This window comes from Mesoplodon mirus (assembly GCF_964341445.2).
Source record: "Mesoplodon mirus genome assembly, chromosome: 12".
Classification (NCBI taxonomy): Eukaryota; Metazoa; Chordata; class Mammalia; order Artiodactyla; family Ziphiidae; genus Mesoplodon; species Mesoplodon mirus.
The window spans coordinates 78,119,885-78,143,745 of NC_138988.1; the positions used below are offsets into that span (position 1 = coordinate 78,119,885).

Here is a 23,861-nt window from a genome sequence, read left to right on the forward strand (position 1 = left end):
GACGGAAGCACCTAAAGTTTTCCTCCTTCCCTCCCCCTGTTTCTTCCTCTACCCTATGTGGGGTGCTTTATAAATTATTTCAGCTACTCATCTCTCATAGCCTTATGAGAAAGGTGTTAAAACTTCATTTTATTGATGAGAAAAAGAGGCTCAGCAAAGTTAAAGGCTTTGCCTGAGATCTCATAGCGGGTTCTGAATGTGAGGGGCAGACGCTGTTTCCTTACCTCCTTCGTGGTGTCTTGGGGACTGGCGATTGTTTTTTAACATTTTCGTATTTTTTAATCAAATGCTGTTCCAGAAGAACCTGTTAAAGACCCCTCTTGGACTACAGAAGCAGAATGCAATTGCTGAACCACATCCAGGCAAGCAGAAGAGCAGTCCCCGCCCCTAGACGGTCCCCACCTTGTGAGGCTGACGTTGATTGGCAGGCTTTAATGAGGCGGGCGGGATCAGTTTCCATGGTGTGAACACAACAAGACAGGCAGCTAGGACTCCCTTGGAACACTGAGCGCCGCAGATTTCAACAGACAGTAAGTATTTTTACATTACCTCTGTCTTTAGATCTTTACTGCAGTTATTATAGATCATTCATACTTATTACAACTTATATTTACTGGCCAGTTTTTACACTGAGACACCTGTCATGAGAAAGATGGAAATTCAAGTTCACTTAATCAAATTTACATGGATTCTAGTGTAGGAAATTTTGCTAAATTTTTGTAGTTAGTGGTAGGCTAGTGAATTGTATCTGTTTTCTACAAACAAATTTTTGGCTTTCTGTAAGAAAGCTTCTAATTAATAGTAGCATTGATTTTTAAACAGGTTTATTGAGATATAATTCACATACCATAAAATTCATCTCTTTAAAGTACACAGTTCAGTGGTTTTTAATATATTCAAAGTCGTGAAAGCATCACCCTCCACTACCTAATTTTAGAACATTTCATTGCACCAGAAAGAAATCCCATGCTCCTTAGCTCACTTCCCACCCCCAACTCATCCCAGTCCTAGACCACCAATAAGTTACATTCTATCTCTATAGCTTTGCCTATTCTGGACATTTCACATAAATGGAATCTTTCAATATGTGGTCTTTTGTGACTGGTTTCTTTCACCTAGCATGTTTTCAAGGTTCATGCATGTTGTAGCATGTATCAGTTCCTCATTTTTTTACTGTCAAATACTATTCCATTGTATGAATATCCTGTATTTTATTTATGCATTCATCTGTTAATGGACATTTGAGTTGTTTCCAATTCTTTGCTATTGAGTAATGTGCTGCTATAAACATTTGTGTATAAGTTTTTGTGTGGACATATGTTTTCACTTCTTTTAGGTTTACTCCTAGGAGTGGGGTTACTGGTCATATGATAACTCCATGTTTAACCTTTTGAAGAATTATCAAACTGCTTTCCAAAGTGGCTGCACCATTTTATATTCCCACCACAGTGTATGAGGGTCCCAGTTTCTCCACATCCTCACACTTGTTATTATTTGGCTTTTAAATTATAGTTATCCTAATGATTGTGAAATGGTGTCTCACTGTGGTTTTGATTTGCATTTCCCTAATGACTAATGATGCTGGGCATCTTTTTGTATTCTTATTGGTCCCGTACATATTTTTTTTTGGAAAAATCTTCTATTTGTATTCCATTGAAAACTTCTACTTGAATTGCAACTTCCCCATGAGAACGTGTGGAATATCCTCGATATGAACTCAGTTGCAAAACAAATGGGGTTGATTTCTGCATAAACCTGACTAAAGGTTTGTGTGAAAGGCAAGCAAAGAGACTCCCAGACACATTGTGACTTTTTGTGACTCCTGCAGGTTGGAAATCCTCTAGCACTTCTGTTTACCATTTTCTTTTATCACTGATCAAATGCTCCAGTGTCAAGATTTTCTACTAAAACAAACAAGCCAAAAAGATAAAACACAACCCATGTCATCTTTGGTTACTCAACATATGTACTGAGTACCCACTTCATGCAAAAGACATGTCCTGCACACTCAGAGATTCAGAACCTCTTTGGGCTGAGATCCAAGCATCTATTGTTTTAAACCTACCAGTGATTCTCACGTAGTCCTTCTGTGGAGAACAACATCCTCACTGCCTCTATCTGACTTCAGGTTTCCAATCTTGCTCTCTCCCCTGCCTGTAGAGAGACAATGCTACTCAGAGTGTGGCCGATGCACTAGTAGTTGCCGTGGGGACTTGTTACAAAGGCAGGATCTCAGGCCCATCCCAGACCTACTGAATCAGAATCTGCATTTCAGCAAGATCCCAGCTACTTTATGTACATCAGAGATTGGTAAACTATGGTCTATGGGTCCAATCTGACTCCTGGCCCACACCCTGTTTTTGTAGGCCCATGGGTACCTCCAATGGTGGTGGGCCTCAAGGGGGCAAGGACTTTGAGCCTCGGAGAGCCAGCTGAGGTGACTTTCTCTGCCCCTGTTCCCTCCTCTGCCTCCAGTACTTCCCTCCCAAGCCCAAGGCTGGGCCTAGCCACTGCCCAGGGTCCTACTGGTCACCATCTACACTTTGGGAACTCTGTTGTTGGAACTTCCGGCCACTGAGCTGTGGGATCTCACACAAGGCAAGTCACCTTGTCTCCCGCCAGCTGTCGACCTGAGGTGGTAGGGCTTTTGGAGAGGAGAGAGGGCGTGCTGGGATCTGGGCATCAGTGGGGCAGAGCAAAAGTGACCAACCCATGGACCAGGCCCCTCGCCCTCAAGCTTTTTGCCCTGAGAATGTCTCCAGCTGAGGGCTTCTCGACACAAATCATGCTCACCCACCACCACCAACGCTTCCTCCCCCATGATGGTCCACAACTGGTAAACAGGGCGGGAGTTTTTCTCTTGTTACATAAGAGTCTTGATTTTGCCTCTTGACCTACAGAACATAAAACATTTCCTATCTGGCCCTTTACAGGAAAAGTGTGTGGACTCTTGGTCTACACACTAAAGTTGGAGTTCCTTGCACTTTCCAGAATGTGCCTCCCCGCTGTGTGCCTGAGTTGGGATCCTCTGCCAACATTGGTCCCTAAGATGACTCTTATTTATCCTTTTGGGACCCAGCTTAGGACACTTTGGGAGAAAAGTGCCTTTCACTTCCTAGTCTTGGTGACTGGTCCTTTCCCTTTGTACCAGGAAATCACCGCCATCATAACAACTAGGGCATTTCAGGTTAACTGCATTATTTACTTCTCTTCCAATCTAGAACTCTACTTGCTTTTCTTTTTCTTTTTTTTTTTTAACATCTTTATTGGAGTATAATTGCCTTACAATGGTGTGTTGGTTTCTGCTTTATAACAAATTTAATCAGCTATACATATACATATATCACCATATCTCCTCCCTCTTGCGTCTCCCTCCCTCCCTCCCAATCCCACCCCTCTAGGTGATCACAAAGCACAGAGCTGATCTCCCTGTGTTATGCAGCTGCTTCTCACTAGCTAGCTATTTTTTTTTAAGATTCCATATATATGTGTTAGCATACGATATTTGTTTTTCTCTTTCTGACTTACTTCACTCTGTGTGACAGACTCTAGTTTCATCCACCTCACTACAAATAACTCAATTTTGTTTCTTTTTATGGCTGAATAATATTCCATTGTATATATGTACCACATCTTCTTTATCCATTCATCTGTCGATGGACACTTAGGTTGCTTCCATGTCCTGGCTATTGTAAAAAGAGCTGCAATGGACATTGTGGTACATGACTCTTTTTGAATTATGGTTTTCTCAGGGTATATGCCCAGTAGTGGGATTTCTGGGTCGTATGGTAATTCTATTTTTAGTTTTTTAAGGAACCTCCTTACTGTTCTCCATAGTGGCTGTATCAATTTACATTCCCACCAACAGTGCAGGAGGGTTCCCTTTTCTGCACACCCTCTCCAGCATTTCTTGTTTGTAGATTTTTTGATGATGGCCATTCTGACCAGTGTGAGGTGATACCTCATTGTAGTTTTGATTTGTATTTCTCCAATGATTAGTGATGCTGAGCATCCTTTCATGTGTTTGTTGGCAGTCTGTATATCTTCTTTGGAGAAATGCCTATTTAGGTCTTCTGCCCATTTTTGGATTGGGTTGTTTGGTTTTTTTGATATTGAGCTGCATGAGCTGCTTGTAAATTTTGGAGATTAATCCTTTGTCTTGCTTCATTTGTAAATATTTTCTCCCATTCTGAGGGTTGTCTTTTCGTCTTGTTTATTGTTTCCTTTGTTATGCAAAAGCTTTTAAGTTCCATTAGGTCCCATTTGTTTATTTTTGTTTTTATTCCCATTTCTCTAAGGGGTGGGTCAAAAAGGATCTTGTTGTGATTTATGTCATGGAGTGTTCTGCCTATGTTTTCCTCTAAGAGTTTTATAGTGCCTGGCCTTACATTTAGGTCTTTAATCCATTTTGAGTTTATTTTTGCGTATGGTGTTAGGGAGTGTTCTAATTTCATTCTTTTACATGTAGCTGTCCAATTTTCCCAGCACCACTTGTTGAAGAGGCTGTCTCTTCTCCATGGTATAGTGTTGCCTCCTTTATCAAAAATAAGGTGACCATATGTGTGTGGGTTTATCTCTGGGCTTTTTATCCTGTTCCATTGATCTATATTTCTGTTTTTGTGCCAGTACCATACTGTCTTTTTCTTTTACATCTTTATTGGAGTATAATTGCTTTACAATGGTGTGTTAGTTTCTACTTTATAAAAAGTGAATCAGTTATACATATACATATGTTCCCATATCTCTTCCCTCTTGTGTCCCATACTGTCTTGATTACTGTAGCTTTGTAGTATAGTCTGAAGTCAGGGAGCCTGATTCCTCCAGCTCTGTTTTTCTTTCTCAAGATAGCTTTGGCTATTCAGGATCTTTTGTGCTTCCATACAAATTGTGAAATTTTTTGTTCTAGTTCTGTGAAAACTGCCATTGGTAGTTTGATTAGGATTGCATTGAAACTGTAGAGTGCTTTGGGGAGTATAGTCATTTTTACAATGCTGATTCTTCCAATCCAAGAACATGGTATATCTCTCCATCTGTTTGTATCATCTTTCATTTCTTTCTTCAGTGTCTTATAGTTTTCTGCATACAGGTCTTTTGTCTCCTTAGGTAGGTTTATTCCTAGGTATTTTATTCTTTATTCTTTTTGTTGCAGTGATAAATGGGAGTGTTTCCTTAATTACTCTTTCAGATTTTTCATCATAAGTGTATAGGAATGCAAGAGATTTCTGTGCATTAATTTTGTATCCTGCTACTTTACCAAATTCATTGATTAGCTCTAGGAGTTTTCTGGTAGCATTTTTAGGATTCTCTATGTATAGTAGCATGTCGTCTGCAAACAGTGACAGCTTTACTTCTTCTTCTCCGATTTGGATTCCTTTTATTTCTTTTTTTTCTCTGATTGCTGTGGCTAAAACTTCCAATAGTATGTTGAATAATAGTGGTGAGAGTGGACAACCTTGTCTTGTTCCTGATCTTAGTGGAAATGGTTTCAGTTTTTCACCATGAGAACGATGTTGGCTGTGGGTTTGTCATATATGCCCTTGATTATGTTGACGTAAGTTCCCTCTATGCCTACTTTCTGGAGGGTTTTTTTCATAAATGCATGTTGAATTTTGTCAAAAGCTTTTTCTGCATCTATTGAGATGATCATATGGTTTTTCTCCTTCAATTTGTTTACATGGTTTATCACATTGGTTGATTTGCATATATTGAGGAATCTTTGCATTCCTGGGATAAACCCCAGTTGATCATGTTGTATGATCCTTTAAATATGCTGTTGGATTCTGTTTGCTAGTATTTTGTTGAGGATTTTTGCATCTATGTACATCAGCGATATTGGCCTGTAGTTTTGGTTCTTTGTGACATCTTTGTCTGGTTTTGGTATCAGGGTGATAGTGACCTCGTAGAATGAGTTTGGGAGTGTTTCTCCCTCTGTTATATTTTGGAAGAGTTTGAGAAGAATAGGTGTTAGCTCTTCTCTAAATGTTTAATAGAATTCCCTTGTGAAGCCATCTGGTCCTGGGCTTATTTGTTGGAAGATTTTTAATCACAGTCTCAATTTCATTGCTTGTGATTGGTCTGTTTATATTTTCTATTTCTTCCTGGTTCAGTCTCAAAAGGTTGTGCTTTTCTAAGAATCTGTCCATTTCTTCCAGTTTGTCCATTTTATTGGCATATAATTTCTTGTAGAATCTCTCATGATCCTCTGTATTTCTGCACTGTCAGTTGTTACTTCTCCTTTTTCATTTCGAAATCTAGTGATTTGAGTCTTCTTCCTTTTTTTCTTGATGAGTCTGACTAATGGTTTATCAGTTTGGTTTATCTTTTCAAAGAACCAGGTTTTAGTTCTATTGATCTTTGCTACTGTTTCCTCCATTTCTTTTTCATTTATTTCTGATCTGATCTTTATGATTTCTTTCCTTCTGCTAACTTTGGCATTTTGTTGTTGTTGTTGTTCTTTCTCTGATTGCTTTAGGTGTAACGTTAGGTTGTTTATTTGAGATGTTTCTTATTTCTTGAGGTAGGATTGTATTTCTATAACCTTCCCTCTTAAACCTGCTTTTGCTGCATCCCATAGGTTTTGGGTCATCCTGTTTTCATTGTCATTTGTTTCTAGGTTTTTTGTTTTTGTTTTTGTTTTTGTTTTTTGCGGTACACGGGCCTCTCACTGCTGTGGCCTCTCCTGCTGTGGAGCACAGGCTCCAGACGTGCAGGCCCAGCGGCCACAGCTCACGGGCCCAGCCGCTCCACAGCATGCAGGATCCTCCCGGACTGGGGCATGAATCTGCATCCCCTGGATCAGCAGGCGGACTCCCAACCACTGTGCCACCAGGGAAGCCGTTTCTAGGTATTTTTTGATTTCCTCTTTGGTTTCTTCAGTCATCTCTTGGTTTTTAGTAATGTATTGTTTAGCCTCCATGTGTTTGTATTTTTTACAGATTTTTTTCCTGTAATTGGTATCTAGTCTCATAGAGTTGTGGTCAGAAAAGATACTTGATATGATTTCAATTTTCTTAAATTTACCAAGGCTTGTTTGTGACCCAAGATATGATCTATCCTGGAGAATGTTCCATGAGCACTTGAGAAGAGAGTGTTTTCTGTTGTTTTTGGGTGGAGTACGAGCCTCAGCTCCCAGCCCCCGCCCGCCCCGGCGGGTGAGCAGACAAGCCTCTAGGGCTGGTGAGTGCTGGTCGGCACCAATCCTCTGTGCAGGAATCTCTCCGCTTTGCCCTCTGCACCCCTGTTGCTGTGCTCTCCTCCGCTACTCCGAAGCTTTCCCCCTCTGCCACCCGCAGTCTCCACCCGTGAAGGGGCTTCTAGTGTGTGGAGACCTTTCCTCCTTCACGGCTCCCTCCCACTGGTGCAGGTCCTGTCCCTATTCTTTTGCCTCTGACTTTTATTTTTTCTTTTGCCCTACCCAGGTATGTGGGGAGTTTCTTGCCTTTGGGGAGGTCTGGGGTTTTCTGCCAGTGTTCAGTATGTGTTCTGTAGGAGTTGCTCCACATCTAGATGTATTTCTGATGTACTTGTGGGGAGGAAGGTGATCTCCACGCCTTACTCCTCTGTCATCTTGAAGGTCTCTCTCTCCTTGCTTTTCCCATACATCAGACTCACCTTGAAGGCTTACCATGACACTGACTGCTCCCTCCCCACCCCAGTTTCTAATACTGGAGGTCCGAGTTGGGGCCCAATAATTTGCATTTCTAACAAATTTCTGGTTGCTTCTGCTGCTCAGCCACAGTTTGTATGGTTGACTCCAACCTCTTCTTTTTTTTTTTTTTTGTGGTAGTGAACTACTATAGGTGGCCCACTTTATATTTTAGCTTTTATTGAGGCACGACATCCATAGAGCAAAGCATACAAATCTGAAGATATAATATACAATATTCTTAGCACCCCAAAACTGCATTCTGAAGGATCAGAATGATTTATCCAACCAAAGATCTGGGCAGAGGGAAGCATTCCCGGCAGAAGGGAAAGCAAGTGCAAGATCCTGCAGCAGTAAAAGACCTGGCATTTTCCAGGAACAGAAAATGCTTCCACGTGACTGGCCAGCAGTGAGCTTGGAAAAGAGTGAGATGTGTGGGTGGAGGAAAATCCTACAGACTTTACAGGCCGTTGTGAACATTTTGTATTTTATTCTCAATGTAATGAGAGAGCAGTGGAGGGTTTTAAATAGAACGACATGATCTGACTGAAGTTTTAAGATGATATGTGAGCCAATTTCTTGTCTTACTTCTTGTCTTTTCTTTTTTTTTCTGCTTTATAACAAATTTAATCAGCTATACATATACATATGTTCCCATATCCCCTCCCTTTTGTGTCTCCTTCCCACCCTCACTATCCTACCCCTCCAGGCGGTCACAAAGCACCGAGCTGATCTCCCTGCGGTATGCGGCTGCTTCCCACTAGCTATCTACCTTACGTTCGGTAGTGTATATGTGTCCATGCCACTCTTTCGCTTTGTCACAGCTTACCCTTCCCCCTCCCCATATCCTCAAGTCCATTCTCAAGTAGTCTGTGTCTTTATTCCTGTCTTACCCCTATGTTCTTCATGACATTTTTTTCTTAAATTCCATATATATGTGTCAGCATACAGTATTTGTCTTTCTCTTTCTCACTTACTTCACTCTGTATGACAGACTCTAGGTCTATCCACCTCATTACAAATAGCTCAATTTCATTTCTTTTTATGGCTGAGTAATATTCCATTGTATATATGTGCCACATCTTCTTTATCCATTCATCGGATGATGGACACTTAGGTTGCTTCCATGCCCTGGCTATTGTAAATAGAGCTGCAATGAACATTTTGGTACATGACTCTTTTTGAATTATGGTTTTCTCAGGGTATATGCCCAGTGGTGGGATTGCTGGGTCATATGGTAGTTCTATTTGTAGTTTTTTAAGGAACCTCCATACCGTTCTCCAGAGTGGCTGTACCAATTCACATTCCCACCAGCAGTGCAAGAGTGTTCCCTTTTTTCCACACCCACTCCAGCATTTATTGTTTCTAGACTTTTTGATGATGGCCATTCTGACTGGTGTGAGATGATATCTCATTGTAGTTTTGATTTGCATTTCTCTAATGAGTAAAGATGTTGAGCATCCTTTCATGTGTTTGTTGGCAGTCCGTATATCTTCTGTGGAGAAATGTCTATTTAGGTCTTCTACCCATTTTTGGATTGGGTTGTTTGTTTTTTTGTTATTGAGCTGCATGAGCTGCTTATAAATTTTGGAGATTAATCCTTTGTCAGTTGCTTCATTTGCAAATATTTTCTCTCATTCTGAGGGTTGTCTTTTGGTCTTGTTTATGGTTTCCTATGCTGTGCAAAAGCTTTGAAGTTTCATTAGGTCCCATGTGTTTATTTTTGTCTTTATTTCCATTTCTCTAGGAGGTGGCTCAAAAAGGATCTTGCTGTGATTTATGTCATAGAGTGTTCTGCCTATGTTTTCCTCTAAGAGTTTGATAGTGTCTGGCCTTACAAGTAGGTCTTTAATCCATTTTGAGCTTATTTTTGTGTATGGTGTTAGGGAGTGATCTAATCTCATACTTTTACTTGTCCCTGTCCAGTTTTCCCAGCACCACTTATTGAAGAGACTGTCCTTTCTCCACTGTACATTCCTGCCTCCTTTATCAAAGATAAGGTGACCATATGTGCGTGGGTTTATCTCTGGGCTTTCTATCCTGTTCCATTGATCTATCTTTCTGTTTTTGTGCCAGTACCATACTGTCTTGATTACTGTAGCTTTGTAGTATAGTCTGAAGTCAGGGAGCCTGATTCCTCCAGCTCCATTTTTCGTTCTCAAGATTGCTTTGGCTATTCGGGGTCTTTTGTGTTTCCATACAAATTGTGAAATTTTTTGTTCTAGTTCTGTGAAAAATGCCATTGATAGTTTGATGGGGATTGCATTGAATCTGTAGATTGCTTTGGGTAGTAGAGTCATTTTCACAATGTTGATTCTTCCAATCCAAGAACATGGTACATCTCTCCATCTATTTGTATCATCTTTAATTTCTTTCATCAGTGTCTTATAATTTTCTGCATACAGGTCTTTTGTCTCCTTAGGTAGGTTTATTCCTAGATATTTTATTCTTTTTGTTGCAATGGTAAATGGGAGTGTTTCCTTGATTTCACTTTCAGATTTTTCATCATTAGTATATAGGAATGCCAGAGATTTCTGTGCATTAATTTTGTATCCTGCTACTTTACCAAATTCATTGATTAGCTCTAGTAGTTTTCTGGTAGCATGTTTAGGATTCTCTTTGTATAGTATCATGTCATCTGCAAACAGTGACAGCTTTACTTCTTCTTTTCCGATTTGGATTCCTTTTATTTCCTTTTCTTCTCTGATTGCTGTGGCTAAAACTTCCAAATCTATGTTGAATAAGAGTGGTGAGAGTGGGCAACCTTGTCTTGTTCCTGATCTTAGTGGAAATGGTTTCAGTTTTTCACCATTGAGGACGATGCTGGCTGTGGGTTTGTCATATATGGCCTTTATTATGTTGAGGAAAGTTCCCTCTATGCCTACTTTCTGCAGGGTTTTTATCATAAATGGGTGTTGAATTTTGTCAAAAGCTTTCTCTGCATCTATTGAGATGATCATATGGTTTTTCTCCTTCAATTTGTTAATCTGGTGTATCACGTTGATTGATTTGCGTATATTGAAGAATCCTTGCATTCCTGGAATGAACCCCACTTGATCATGGTGTATGATCCTTTTAATGTGCTGTTGGATTCTGTTTGCTAGTATTTTGTTGAGGATTTTTGCATCTATGTTCATCAGTGATATTGGCCTGTAGTTTTCTTTCTTTGTGACATCCTTGTCTGGTTTTGGTATCAAGGTGATGGTGGCCTCGTAGAATGAGTTTGGGAGTGTTCCTCCCTCTGCTATATTTTGGAAGAGTTTGAGAAGGATAAGTGTTAGCTCTTCTCTAAATGCTTGATAGAATTCACCTGTGAAGCCATCTGGTCCTGGGCTTTTGTTTGTTGGAAGATTTTTTATCACAGTTTCAATTTCAGTGCTTGTGATTGGTCTGTTCATATTTTCTATTTCTTCCTGCTTCAGTTTTGGCAGGTTGTGCATTTCTAAGAATTTGTCCATTTCTTCCAGGTTGTCCATTTTATTGGCATAGAGTTGCTTGTAGTAATCTCTCATGATCTTTTGTATTTCTGCAGTGTCAGTTGTTACTTCTCCTTTTTCATTTCTAATTCTATTGATTTGAGTCTTCTCCCTTTTTTTCTTGATGAGTCTGGCTAATGGTTTATCAATTTTGTTTATCTTCTCAAAGAACCAGCTTTTAGTTTTATTGATCTTTGCTATTGTTTCCTTCATTTCTTTTTCATTTATTCCTGATCTGATTTTTATGATTTCTTTCCTTCTGCTAACTTTGGGATGTTTTTGTTCTTCTTTTCTAATTGCTTTAGGTGCAAGGTTAGGTTGTTTATTCGAGATGTTTCCTAAGGTAGGATTTCTTAAGGTAGGATTGTATTGCTATAAACTTCCCTATTAGAATTGCTTTTGCTGCATCCCATAGGTTTTGGGTCGTCGTGTCTCCATTGTCATTTGTTTCTAGGTATTTTTTAATTTCCTTTTTGATTTCTTCAGTGATCACTTCATTATTAAGTAGTGTATTGTTTAGCCTCCATGTGTTTGTATTTTTTACAGCTCTTTTCCTGTAATTGATATCTAGTCTCATAGCATTGTGGTCAGAAAAGATACTTGATACAATTTCAATTTTCTTAAATTTACCAAGGCTTGATTTGTGACCCAAGATATGATCTATCCTGGAGAATGTTCCATGAGCACTTGAGAAAAATGTGTATTCTGTTGTTTTTGGATGGAATGTCCTATAAATATCAATTAAGTCCATCTTGTTTAATGTATCATTTAAAGCTTGTGTTTCCTTACTTATTTTCATTTTGGATGATCTGTCCATTGGTGAAAGTGGGGTGTTAAAGTCCCCTACTATGACTGTGTTACTGTCGATTTCTCCTTTTATGGCTGTTAGTATTTGCCTTATGTATCGAGGTGCTCCTATGTTGGGTGCATAAATACTTACAATTGTTATATCTTCTTCTTGGATCAATCCCTTAATCATTATGTAGTGTCCTTCTTTGTCTCTTCTAGTAGTCTTTATTTTAAAGTCTATTTTGTCTGATATGAGAATTGCTACTCCAGCTTTCTTCTGATTTCCATTTGCATGGAATATCTTAATCCATCCCCTCACTTTCAGTCTGTATGTGTCTCTAGGTCTGAAGTGGGTCTCTTGTAGACAGCATATATACGGGCCTTGTTTTTGTATCCATTCAGCCAGTCTGTGTCTTTTGGTGGGAGCATTTAATCCATTTACATTTAAGGTAATTAGTGATATGTATGTTCCTATTCCCATTTTCTTAATTGTTTTGGGTTTGTTATTGTAGGTATTTTCCTTCTGTTGTGTTTCTTGCCTAGAGAAGTTCCTTTAGCATTTGTTGTAAAGCTGGTTTGGTGGTGCTGAACTCTCTCAGCTTTTGCTTGTCTGTAAAGGTTTTAATTTCTCCATCAAATCTGAATGAGATCCTTGCTGGGTAGAGTAATCTTGGTTGCAGGTTTTTCTCCTTCATCACTTTAATTATGTCCTGCCACTCCCTTCTGGCTTGTAGAGTTTCTGCTGAGAGATCAGCTGTTATCCTGATGGGGATTCCCTTGTGTGTTATTTGTTGTTTTTGCCTTGCTGCTTTTAATATGATTTCTTTGTGTTTAATTTTTGACAGTTTGATTAGTATGTGTCTTGGCGTATTTCTCCTTGGATTTATTCTGTATGGGACTCTCTGTGCCTCCTGGACTTGATTAACTATTTCCTTTCCCGTATTAGGGAAGTTTTCAACTATAATCTCTTCAAATATTTTCTCAGTCCCTTTCTTTTTCCCTTCTTCTTCTGGAACCCCTATAATTCGAATGTTGGTGCGTTTAATGTTGTCCCAGAGGTCTCTGAGACTGTCCTCTGTTCTTTTCATTCTTTTTTCTTTATTTTGCTCTGCAGCAGTTATTTCCACTATTTTATCTTCCACCTCACCTATCCGTTCTTCTGCCTCAGTTATTCTGCTATTGATCCCATCTAGAGTATTTTTCATTTCATTTGTTGTGTTTTTAATCGATGCTTAATTCATCTTTAGTTCTTCTAGGTCCTTGTTAACTGTTTCTTGCATTTTGTCTATTCTATTTCCAAGATTTTGTATCTTGGAAATAGAATCTTGGATCATCTTTACTATCATTATTCTGAATTCTTTTTCAGGTAGACTGCCTATTACCTCTTCATTTGTTAGGTCTGGTGGGTTTTTTTCTTGCTCCTTCTCCTGCTGTGTGTTTTTCTGTCTTCTCATTTTGCTTATGTTACTGTGTTTGGGGTCTCCTTTTTGCAGGCTGCAGGTTCGTAGTTCCCGTTGTTTTTGGTGTCTGTCCCCAGTGGCTAAGGTTGCTTTAGTTGGTAGTGTAGGCTTCCTAGTGGAGGGGACTAGTGCCTGTGTTCTGGTGGATGAGGCTGGATCTTGTCTTTCTGGTGGGCAGGTCCACGTCTGGTGGTGTGTTTTGGGGTGTCTGAGGACTTTTTATGATTTTAGGCAGCCTCTCTGCTAATGGGTGGCGTTGTGTTCCTGTCTTGCTAGTTGTTTGGCATAGGGTGTCCAGCACTGTAGCTTGCTGGTCGTTGAGTGAAGCTGGGTGCTGGTGTTGAGATGGAGATCTCTGGAAGATTTTCGCCGTTTGATATTATGTGGAGCTGGGAGGTCTCTTGTGGCCCAGTGTCCTGAAGTTGGCTCTCCCACCTCAGAGGCACAGCACTGACTCCTGGCTCCTCAATTTGGGATGATTTGTTGTCCATTCATGTATTCCACAGATGCAGGGTACATCAAGTTGATTGTGGAGCTTTAATCCGCTGCTTCTGAGGCTGCTGGGAGAGATTTCCCTTTCTTTTCTTTGTTCTCACAGCTCCCGGGTCTCAGCTTTAGATTTGGCCCTGCCTCTGCGTGTAGGTCGCCAGAGGGCATCTGTTCTTCGCTCAGACAGGACAGGGTTAAAGGAGCAGCCACTTCGGGGACTCTGACTCACTCAGGCCGGGGGGGAGGGAGGGGCACGGAGTGCGGGGCGAGCCTGCAGCGGCAGAGGTCGGCGTGACGTTGCACCAGCCCGAGGCGCGCCGTGTGTTCTCCCAGGGAAGCCGTCCCTGGATCCCGGGACCCTGGCAGTGACGGGCTGCACAGGCTCCCCGGAAAGGGGGCGTGGACAGTGACCTGCGCTGGCACACAGGCCTCTTGGCGGTGGCAGCAGCAGCCTCAGCGTCCCACGTCCATCTCTGGGCTCCGCGCTTTCAGCCACAGCTTGCGCCCATCTGTGGAGCTCCTTTAAGCAGCGCTCTTAATCCCCTCTCCTCGCGCACCAGGAAACCAAGAGGGAAGAAAAAGTCTCTTGCCTCTTTGGCAGCTCCAGAGTTTTCCCTGACTCCCTCCCGGCTAGCTGTGGCGCATTAGCCCCCTTCAGGCTGAGTTCTCGCCGCCAGCCCCAGTCCTCTCCCTGCGCTCTGACCGAAGCCCAAGCCTCAGCTTCCAGCGCCGCCCGCCCCAGCGGGCGAGCAGACAAGCCTCTCGGGCTGGTGAGTGCCGGTCGGCACCAATCCTCTCTGCGGGAATCTCTCCGCTTTGCCCTACCCAGGTACGTGGGGAGTTTCTTGACTTTTGGGAGGTCTGAGGTCTTCTGCCAGCGTTCAGTAGGTGTTCTGTAGGAGTTGTCCAACCTCTTCTTGAGACCTCGCATGTTGAGATCAGAGAGACGTTCCCCATGGCCTCACCTGAAGTGACTCTCTCTTTGTTCTTTTATTTTCTGTCTCAGCCCCTTATTTGTTTATATCAATAAGTCTCAAACTTTTGAGTCTCGGGACTTCTTTACTCTTAAAACTTACTGTGAACCCCAGAGAGAATTTTTTGATGTGGATTATAGCTATCAGTATTTACCCTATTTGATATTAAAACTGAGAAAAATTTTAAATGTTTCTTGATTCATTTACAAAAGTTGTAATAAACCTAATACACAATAACATAAATAATAGTTTTATGAAAATAAGTATATTTTCTAAAACAAAATATGTGAGAAGAGTGGCATTGTTTTAGTTTTTTTTTTTTTTTTTTTGGTCAAATCCCTTTAATATTTTGCTTAAAAGACGACAGCTGGATTCTTACATCTGCTTCTGCATTCAGTTTGTTGTTTTGGTTGAAGTATATAAAGAGAATCTAGGTTTACCCATATATAAAGTTGGAAAAAAGAAGAATATTTTATAGACTTTTCAGATAATTGTGGATGTTCTTCTTTGATGCTACACCAGAATTGGACATGTGGTAGGGTTTTAAATTATAGTTAGAATCTGAAACGATCGCAATGTACTTTTCATACTCTGTTTCACTAAAACTCATTGGCCTGTCTTGAATAGATCTCTTTACCCACGCATGATTTGGTAACATCATACACTTGTCATATAAAAAATATTGATTCATGAAGTTATGCAGACTTTCCAAATGTTGACACATTTCATTATATAATATGATAAAAGCACTTTTACAAAGTCATGTAATCAGGGGTCAGAATTTAATATAAATAATTCTTACTGCTTTAATTTCTTTACTAAAATTAGCCTTAAAACAAAAACAAAAACTCTGTGTGTGGGGTGGTGAAGAATACCTTGACTGCTAGGTGTTTGGTGTCATTGCCTTGCTTTGTGCTAAGGCACCAGAGGTTTTCTACATCATTGTTTTTGAACCATCAGACCAATTATCAGCACAGGGAACAGGACCAATCACATTTTAATATTATAATGAAAATAGCTTTGACCTCATGGATCCCCCAAAAGCATCCCAGGGAGTTCTAAATGTCTATAGACTGTAGTTTGAGAACTGTTGGTTTGTGTCTTAATGTTGTAAACAATTTTTAGCTATTTTATTTTTAAGTTTTCATCTTGTCCATCTCCTGAATTGGTGTAGCGATAATATTTAATTTCCATGGGGCACCTGCTCTGTATCCAGTATAAACTGCTCACATGAATTGTCCTTGTATTCTCAAAAGACCCTGGCTAATTATACCCATTCTTTTTTTTTTTGTTTTGCGGTACACGGGCCTCTCACTGTTGTGGCCTCTCCCACTGCGGAGCACAGGCTCCGGACACGCAGGCTCAGTGGCCATGGCTCACGGGCCCAGCCGCTCCATGGCATGTGGGATCTTCCTGGACCGGGGCACGAACCCATGTCCCCTGCATGGTCAGGCGGACTCTCAACCACTGCGCCACCAGGGAAGCCCATTATACCCATTCTTTAGATGAGAAAGATAAGGCACAGAATTACACAACTGAGAGTCACACTGCTAGCACTTTTGAGTAGGAGTGGGAAGTAGTACTGGGAAGAGGTTTGAGGCCAATGAGCAAATGTCAGCCCATGAACTTAGCCTATAATCCTATAGGCAGAAAGGAACCATTGGTCATTTTTGGATAGGGGTTGGCAAGCACTAACCATAGGAGCTAAGGTCCAAATACACACTCAGCAGGGCATGCACAGGAAGCAGCCCTGGATGCAAAGGTATAAGGTAGAAAGAAAGTAAACAATCAGGAACCCTATGGAATCACTCCCTAGGAAGAAAGTGTTGCAGAGAATTTCCTAAGTGGCATGCTTTTCCCACAGTTGTTTTTTTTGGTCATGGAATTGACCAAACTGGCCGACATGACAAAACTCCACCAAGCTGTAGCTGCTGGGGATTACAATTCAGTGAAAAAGATTTTGAAGAAAGGTTTCTGTGACCCAAACTACAAGGATGTGGACTGGAATGACCGAACCCCACTTCACTGGGCTGCAATCAAGGGTGAGTAGGCAATGCCTATGTAGATCCATCCCTTTGAGACCACTGTTCATGAGGTTCCCAGTTAGTAGTCGGTGTGGGGTAGTAGAAAGAACATTTCTTGGGAGCCAGATGAATGAATGGGGCCCATTACAATCCTGGCACCTCCACTTATTAGTTGTAGCACCTTAGGCAAGTTATTTAACATCTCCAGGACTTAGTCTATTCATCTGTATGAAGAGAGCAGTAATGCTGCCTTGGAATCTTGTGGTGAGGAGTCAGTAAGATAGCGAATGTGCACTGCCGAGCACGTAGAGACTCTCAATTAAAGTTAGCCTTCTGCCCTCTTGAGGGCAGAACAGGAACTTTGTCCTGTTCATGGCTGGGGCACGCCAAACAAGGCTCAGTTATAGAACTGGAGGAGGATCGTGGCAAAAACTCAGCCAAGGGGCTTGTCAAGACCTTCAGCCATAGAACACCATTGAAGAATGTTAGGAAAGTATTACAGTCAACTTTGCTTTTTAAAAATTTGTTTTGACTCCCGTATGGCGAATGGGTTGGTGGGAAGCAAGCCTGGCTGCAGAGAAATCCGTTGGGAGAATTTTCCAGTACAAAGTGATGGGAGCTATGCTAAAGCACCTGTCAGTGAACATTTGCTATATGCTGGGCTGTGTACTTTACGCCTGTGATTCTTTTGTGCTTCACAAGAACTCAGTAAGGTAAGTGAATATATCCTTAACTGGCAAATGAGGAAACTGAACCTCGGATGTTTGTTTCTCATCTGGGTTGCCATGATTAGCAAGCAGTATTTATTGTCAGGTATAAACCCACATCTCTCTGACGAGAAAACCTGTGCTCTTAATCTGTGCTAGCTTTCATGTAAGTGGGACTTGATGTATTTTTTATTGAGATGTAATTGACATACAACATAATATCAGTTTTAGGTATATAGCATAATGATTCAATTTTTATATATATTGTGAAATACCACAATAAGTCTAGTTAACATCTGCCACCATACATAGTTACAAATTGTTTTCCTTGTGATAACTTTTAAGATCTACTCTCCTAGCAACTTTCAAATATGCAATACAGTATTATTAGCAATAGTCACCATGCCGTACATTACATCCTCATGACGTTTATTTTATAACTAGAAGTTTGTACCTTTTGTACCTTCACCCATCTTGCACCCACCCACAGCAACCACGAATCTGTTCTCTGTATCTGTGAGCTCAGTTTTTTTGTTTTTAGATTCTATATATAGTGAGATCATATGATATTTGTCTTTCTCTGTCTGACTTATTTCACTTAGGATAAAGCCCTCAAAGTGCATCCATGTCGTTGCCAAATATTTGGTTTTGCAGTTGGCATTGAGACTGCCGAAAGCAGAGTGAGCCTTAGGGGTGTTAGCACAGGTCAAGGTAGAGTGACTTGGAAGAAAAAGCAAGATTCCTGGGCAGGGTCTGCAAGAATGGACAGGAGAGGGGGGTGTCCTGGAAGGAACAGAGGGAATCCTTGGAGGGCTCAGACCAAGAGTGGGAGCCACAGGGTAAGAGTGGGGTGCTGAGTGCCTGGTAAGAAGAGGGAGAAGAGAGGAGGGGTTGATGCTTGGAAGCTGGAGGGACCTCAAGGGCAAACGTCTCCCCCTCTTTTGTGCCACCTAGGCTAGCTCTGGCCTTGGTCCAGCAGAGACACTTTCATCCTAACCTTTTGTTTCTTCTTGGGACATCTAAGGACACATGGAGGTGCTGAAGCTCCTGATAGAGCACGGGGCCAGGCCCTGCCTGGTAACTGATGTGGGCTGGACCCCCGCTCATTTCGCAGCTGAATCGGGCCATCTGAACGTGCTCAAAACTCTCCATGCCCTGCACGCCGCCATCGACGCCCCTGACTTCTTTGGAGACACACCAAAGAGGATTGCACAGATCTATGGGCAGAAAGCCTGTGTAGCATTCCTGGAGCAGTAAGTTTCCTTTATTTCCAGCTATAAAGGGCAGAGAAATAGGAGCCAGTGACCAAGGTCTTTGCCAACTCAGTGGTCTCAGGTTGATGAAAATGAAACGAGGAAATCCAACCAATTGTTGTTTGACTTGTTTTTACCAATTCTTCACTGAAATGGCTAGTTTGGGGTGGAAACTATATTGTTTTAGATTATTTAGATTATTAAAATCTATTGTTTGAGAGTAACAGAGACACACTACTATAAATAAAATAGATAGGGCTTCCCTGGTGGCACAGTGGTTGAGAGTCTGCCTGCCGATGCAGGGGACACAGGTTCGTGTCTGGTCCGGGAGGATCCCACATGCCGCGGAGTGGCTGGGCCCGTGAGCCATGGCCGCTGAGCCTGTGCGTCCGGAGCCTGTGCTCTGCAACGGTAGAGGCCACAACAGTGAGACGCCCGCATACCGCAAAAAAAAAAAAAGATAAACAACAAGGTCCTACTGTATAACACAGTACTATATTCAGTATCCTATAATAACCTATAAGGGGAAAAGAACCTGAAAAAGAATATATATATTCTTATATGTAATATAAAACTGAATCACCTTGCTGTATACCAGAAACTGATACAACATTGTAAATCAACTATACTTCAATTTTTAAAAAGTCCTCATTACCTTACAGAAAATAAAAATTAGAGAGGCATTGAACTAGATACTGGAAAGGATTTAAAGATACTTCAGGTACAGTGCTGAACACTAAGAATCTCCCTGTCTGGGAGAAGAGAGAACTTGTTTACATAAATAAAACTAATACAAGATAGAAAGTGACAAGGTCAAAAGAGCAGGTCAGAGGAGGGAGGCTTTGTGGTCTGAATATGGAGAAGTCACTTGCAGCTTGTTGGGGGCACAAGGGCTGAGCAACAAGCAGGTTTGCTGTCCTCTGAGTGAATTGTGCTTTTTATCATGTTTTGTACTTACAATACTGTTTGCCCTGCCTGTATGATCATTTATCCTGTCAAATTTCATTTGTCCTCATACTGGCTCAAATCTTATCTCCATGAATGGGCTTTCACCAGTGTCCATAAGCAAGTCACATACTCACCTTTGGCCTCATATACAAAACAGTGTTTTTGTATGCTTCCCATCGTCCGTGTGTGTATGACGATTGATTCATCTACTTCTCCATCTATCACCTGTTCTAAGATTCTGTAGCTATCATCTACCTATATATATCATCTAACTATTCTTTACATAAATCCATCTATACATACAATACATACGTGATTATAATTTTTATTTTCTTCCCTACCTGTTTCTGTACTTTAAATTTTTCTACAATGAACAGACATAGCTTTTATAATTAGGAAAAAATGAAATTAAAAAATAAATGAAGGAAAACAGCCTCCCCATACTATGCAGGTTGCTCTGTTGATGTGAGCACTTTAAAAATGAGTAAGGGGGCTTAGTGGTGCAGCCACTAAGTGGCTTCAAACTAAGTGCTTGTCTTTGATGCTATGGACATCCCACCCGGGCACCCTGTTTTTCTCCACCTCAGAGTAGTTTCTTTAGTGTCTGAGACCTCCCTAAGTGTATACTTGGAAATGCTTGAACTTGGCCGCCTTTCTCCTCGACTGGACGGCGGAGGTGCCCATGCCGCATGTAGAGGGCAGAGGAGACGCCCCTCTGCAGGCCGGGCAGGCTGTCCAGTCCACGGGCGTTGGGGAGTTGAGAGCTGGTTCCCCTCTCCTAGGGCTGAGCCCCAGTGCCGGGACCACCGCGAGGCCACCAAGCAGAAGGGGTTGCAGCTTGATCAGCGGGATGAAGACTGGGATTCCAAGAAGAGGGAGTTGGAGTTGTCACTTCCTTCCTCAAAGCAAAACACTAATAAGAAAAAGAATAAGACTCGAGGCCCCACCAGGCTCAGCAATACCAAGGAGAGGAGAGTGTGAGAAGGCTGGCATCCCAGGACCTGGAGCTGGGTTTTCTGGCAGGAGACTTTCCTTGGCACCAGACTAGGTGTTGTTTGGTGTGTGTTGTCCTGACATGATTTTACTCCTAGACCATTAATTACCCACATGGCTTCTACCGATAGCTCCTGACCTGTTGTTCAATCTGGAAGTCTGGCCTGGGGACTCACTACATGGGCTGTCTCCTCCTTGCCCATACCTGCTGTCCCTAAGTACTACCAAGAGGGGACAAATGTCAGCTACTTGCATTTTTTCACCAGTGATTTGCACCGTCAGCATCTCCTGAACCCCTAGATGCAATTATAGCATTTCAGGGGCCAAGAAAAATCTCCTAAGGAAACTTGGTTGTTTCAATGAAAAAAAAAAAAGTATTGTAACAGCAATATCTCAAAAATGTCCAACATTCTCAGGTCAGTTAATCTATGAAAAAAAAATTATTTGTTGTCACATAGACCAAGCAAAGTGGTGAAGAGATATAGCTCTGAGTTTCCAGCTATTTTTTTTTTTTTTTTTTTTTTTTTGCTTGGGGTAGAAACCCACAGTCTCAGCAGGGCCATTTTTACCAATGATCCTTTCTACACAGGAGAAACAATTTGGACAATAGATTAGCTCAGTGAGAAATAAAAACCTTAATTTTTTTCCACTTAATAATGGGAGCTAGCATAAAATACTGGAACATGTAATTACAACTCTACTTGGTCAACTGTATATTTTAGGAAATCTAAATACAGATCAGATATTTCCAATGAAAATATTGCATCTAAATTGAGATACGCTATAAATACAAAATGCATATCATATTTTGAAGACTTAGAACAAAAAATGTAAAATACCTCATTAATAATATTGATTACATATTGAAATGATAATATTTTAGATATTGGGTTAAATAAAATATATTACTAACATGAATTCTACCTTTTTCCTTTCAGTGTTTTTAAAAATGTGGCTAGTAGAGTTTTTAAAATTATATAGGTGGCTTGCTTTTTTTCCCCCATCAGACAGCACTACACTAGAAACCAGACAATAGTTAGAGCCTCTACCAGGCAGCTGGCCTAGTGTACTTGAAATGGCACTTTCTAGGTTTACTAATTTTTCTGCCTAAATCAACGTGTTTAGGCACCAAACATCATCTTAATTACACACTCCTCAATGCTTATGTTAATACAGGTCATGTTTAGTTGAATTTTCTGAAATAAATAAATGCTTGAGCATCTTATAGGAAAGCAGTATAGGTGTGCAGGATGCCTTGTCTAGTGTTTATCCATCCCGAGCATCAATTTCATTTCTCTAGTCCCTGCAATCCACAGGGATAGTTCCTGCTTGCCATCCTTCAGTCAGTCCTCAACCAGTGGCCAACAACTCCAGCTGGACCAATAAACATCTTCTCCTGGGAGTATGAAGGAGGAGACCCTGGGCCCGCCGGTTCTGGGGGATGAGGCTAAACTCAGGGGACATGGGGGTCTCTGACTTCCATCCTGACTCACCCTCACACACACATTGCCCTTGACCTCTGTGCAGAGTTTCCATCCTCTCTGCAAGTTCACACTTCTCCCCCACCACCGACCATAGCCCATGCAGAGGCTTGTGGGCCAAGGGAGAAGGGAAAGGGGAAAGGGGGAAGGAGAAGGGGGGGGGAGGGAGAAGGAGGGAAAGGAGGGAGGGGGGGGAGTGTGTGGAAAAGGGCCCAGGCTGCACCACTGAGCCCCCCACATTGGCAAAAAAAAAAAAAAGTCCTATAGTTTTCCCCTTCATCACTCATATTGAGTCTTGTCTTCTCATGGGGCCCCCTCACTGATGGCCCGCCCACAGATAAGCCTCCTCCCTCACTGGGTCCCCATTCCCCTCACTGAGCCCTCTGCCAATTCAGAGACCTCCGCCTGCTCAAGGAGCCCCCTTTTCACAATTTCCCTTCCACCCTCGGCTCTGGCCACATGCCCTCAGAAAGGCCATCTCAGGACCTGTGACTCTGAGCTGGGTCCAGAGGGAGAGGAAGCTGTAGGTTCTGCATCTGCCATCTCAGCTGGGACGCTCCTGGGGTCCTTATGCATCTTCACTCGCACTTCCCCCTTCATCATTGTCTTTGTCCCCTGAGTGACCCCCGGTGGCTCTTCCTCTGGGGCAATCTGTCCTTCCAGGCACTGGCCCCCAGGTGCTGGGCTGACCAAAAGGCACTGAAATCTGGCCTGGAGGTCAGACATGGAGGGTGGCCAGATCTGGTCTGGATCTGGTCTGGGTGTCCATTTTCAGAGTAGCATTGATGACTAGAGCTCGTGGGCCAGAGGCTGGGATGGGAGGGACAGGGAGACACTGGGGCCTGTTCTGCTCCCTCAGCCAGCGGGGGACCCATGGAGGGGAATTAATAGAGGTGGGAGTAGTAAAAGGGAGGGTATTTTAACAGCCAGGACTCCCACAGTAAAGCCGGCTGCCCTGAGGTGTCTAAACAGTCGCCTAAGCAACTTCCAGGGGTACACAAGACTCCGACGTAAGAGTAGGCTGAACTCAGGAATTTCTGTGGCCCTTCATCAGCTTTCACACCCCACATGGATAATAAAAGAAGAAAAAGAATTAAAAAAAATATTCTTCTCCTGGGAACTTGAAGTCTTCATGAGAGCAGGGACAAATAGCGTATAACCTCAGAAGTGTGGAGTAGCTAGTTCTGTAATAGGGCTGAGGACGGGTTGAGGGGTGTTCTAGAAAGAGAAGGAAAAGATGAGGAGAGAGAGAGAGAGATTGGGACGGAGGGAGGGAGGGAGGGAGAGAGCTCGCAAGCCCACAACTTTCTAGTTTCCAGTTCTGGCTCCTTTCTCAGGAAATCTGTGAGATACCACTTTCATAATGAGATTTCCCCTTTTGCTTGCAGCACGTTGAACTGGTTGTTTTTCCCTTACAACCAGTCATTCTTCATAAACACAGTATTTTAAGATCATGGGCTTATGAGTCAAATAGACTTGGGTTTGTATCCTCACCTATGAAATAAGCAAAATAATCCTTACTTCCTGGTTTCTGTGTGGATGACACAATGTGTAACATGCTGGCATCAGCACTGTGTACCTGGTCCATGTAATGGCTGTTGTATTACTATAGGCGTGAGCTC

General features: G+C 42.0%; 1 protein-coding gene across 1 annotated transcript; it reads left to right on the forward strand.

Annotated features, from left to right (window-relative positions):
- Positions 1 to 494: 494 nt before the first annotated feature.
- On the forward strand, positions 495 to 20,746 carry ANKRD66 (ankyrin repeat domain 66; the record flags this gene model as incomplete). Its single annotated transcript, XM_082638729.1, has 4 exons — positions 495 to 530; positions 16,698 to 16,875; positions 18,589 to 18,817; positions 20,548 to 20,746. Exons 2-4 carry the CDS (start codon positions 16,713 to 16,715, stop codon positions 20,744 to 20,746), a joined length of 591 nt encoding a protein of 196 aa, XP_082494855.1. The 5' UTR covers positions 495 to 530; positions 16,698 to 16,712.
- Positions 20,747 to 23,861: the final 3,115 nt, after the last annotated feature.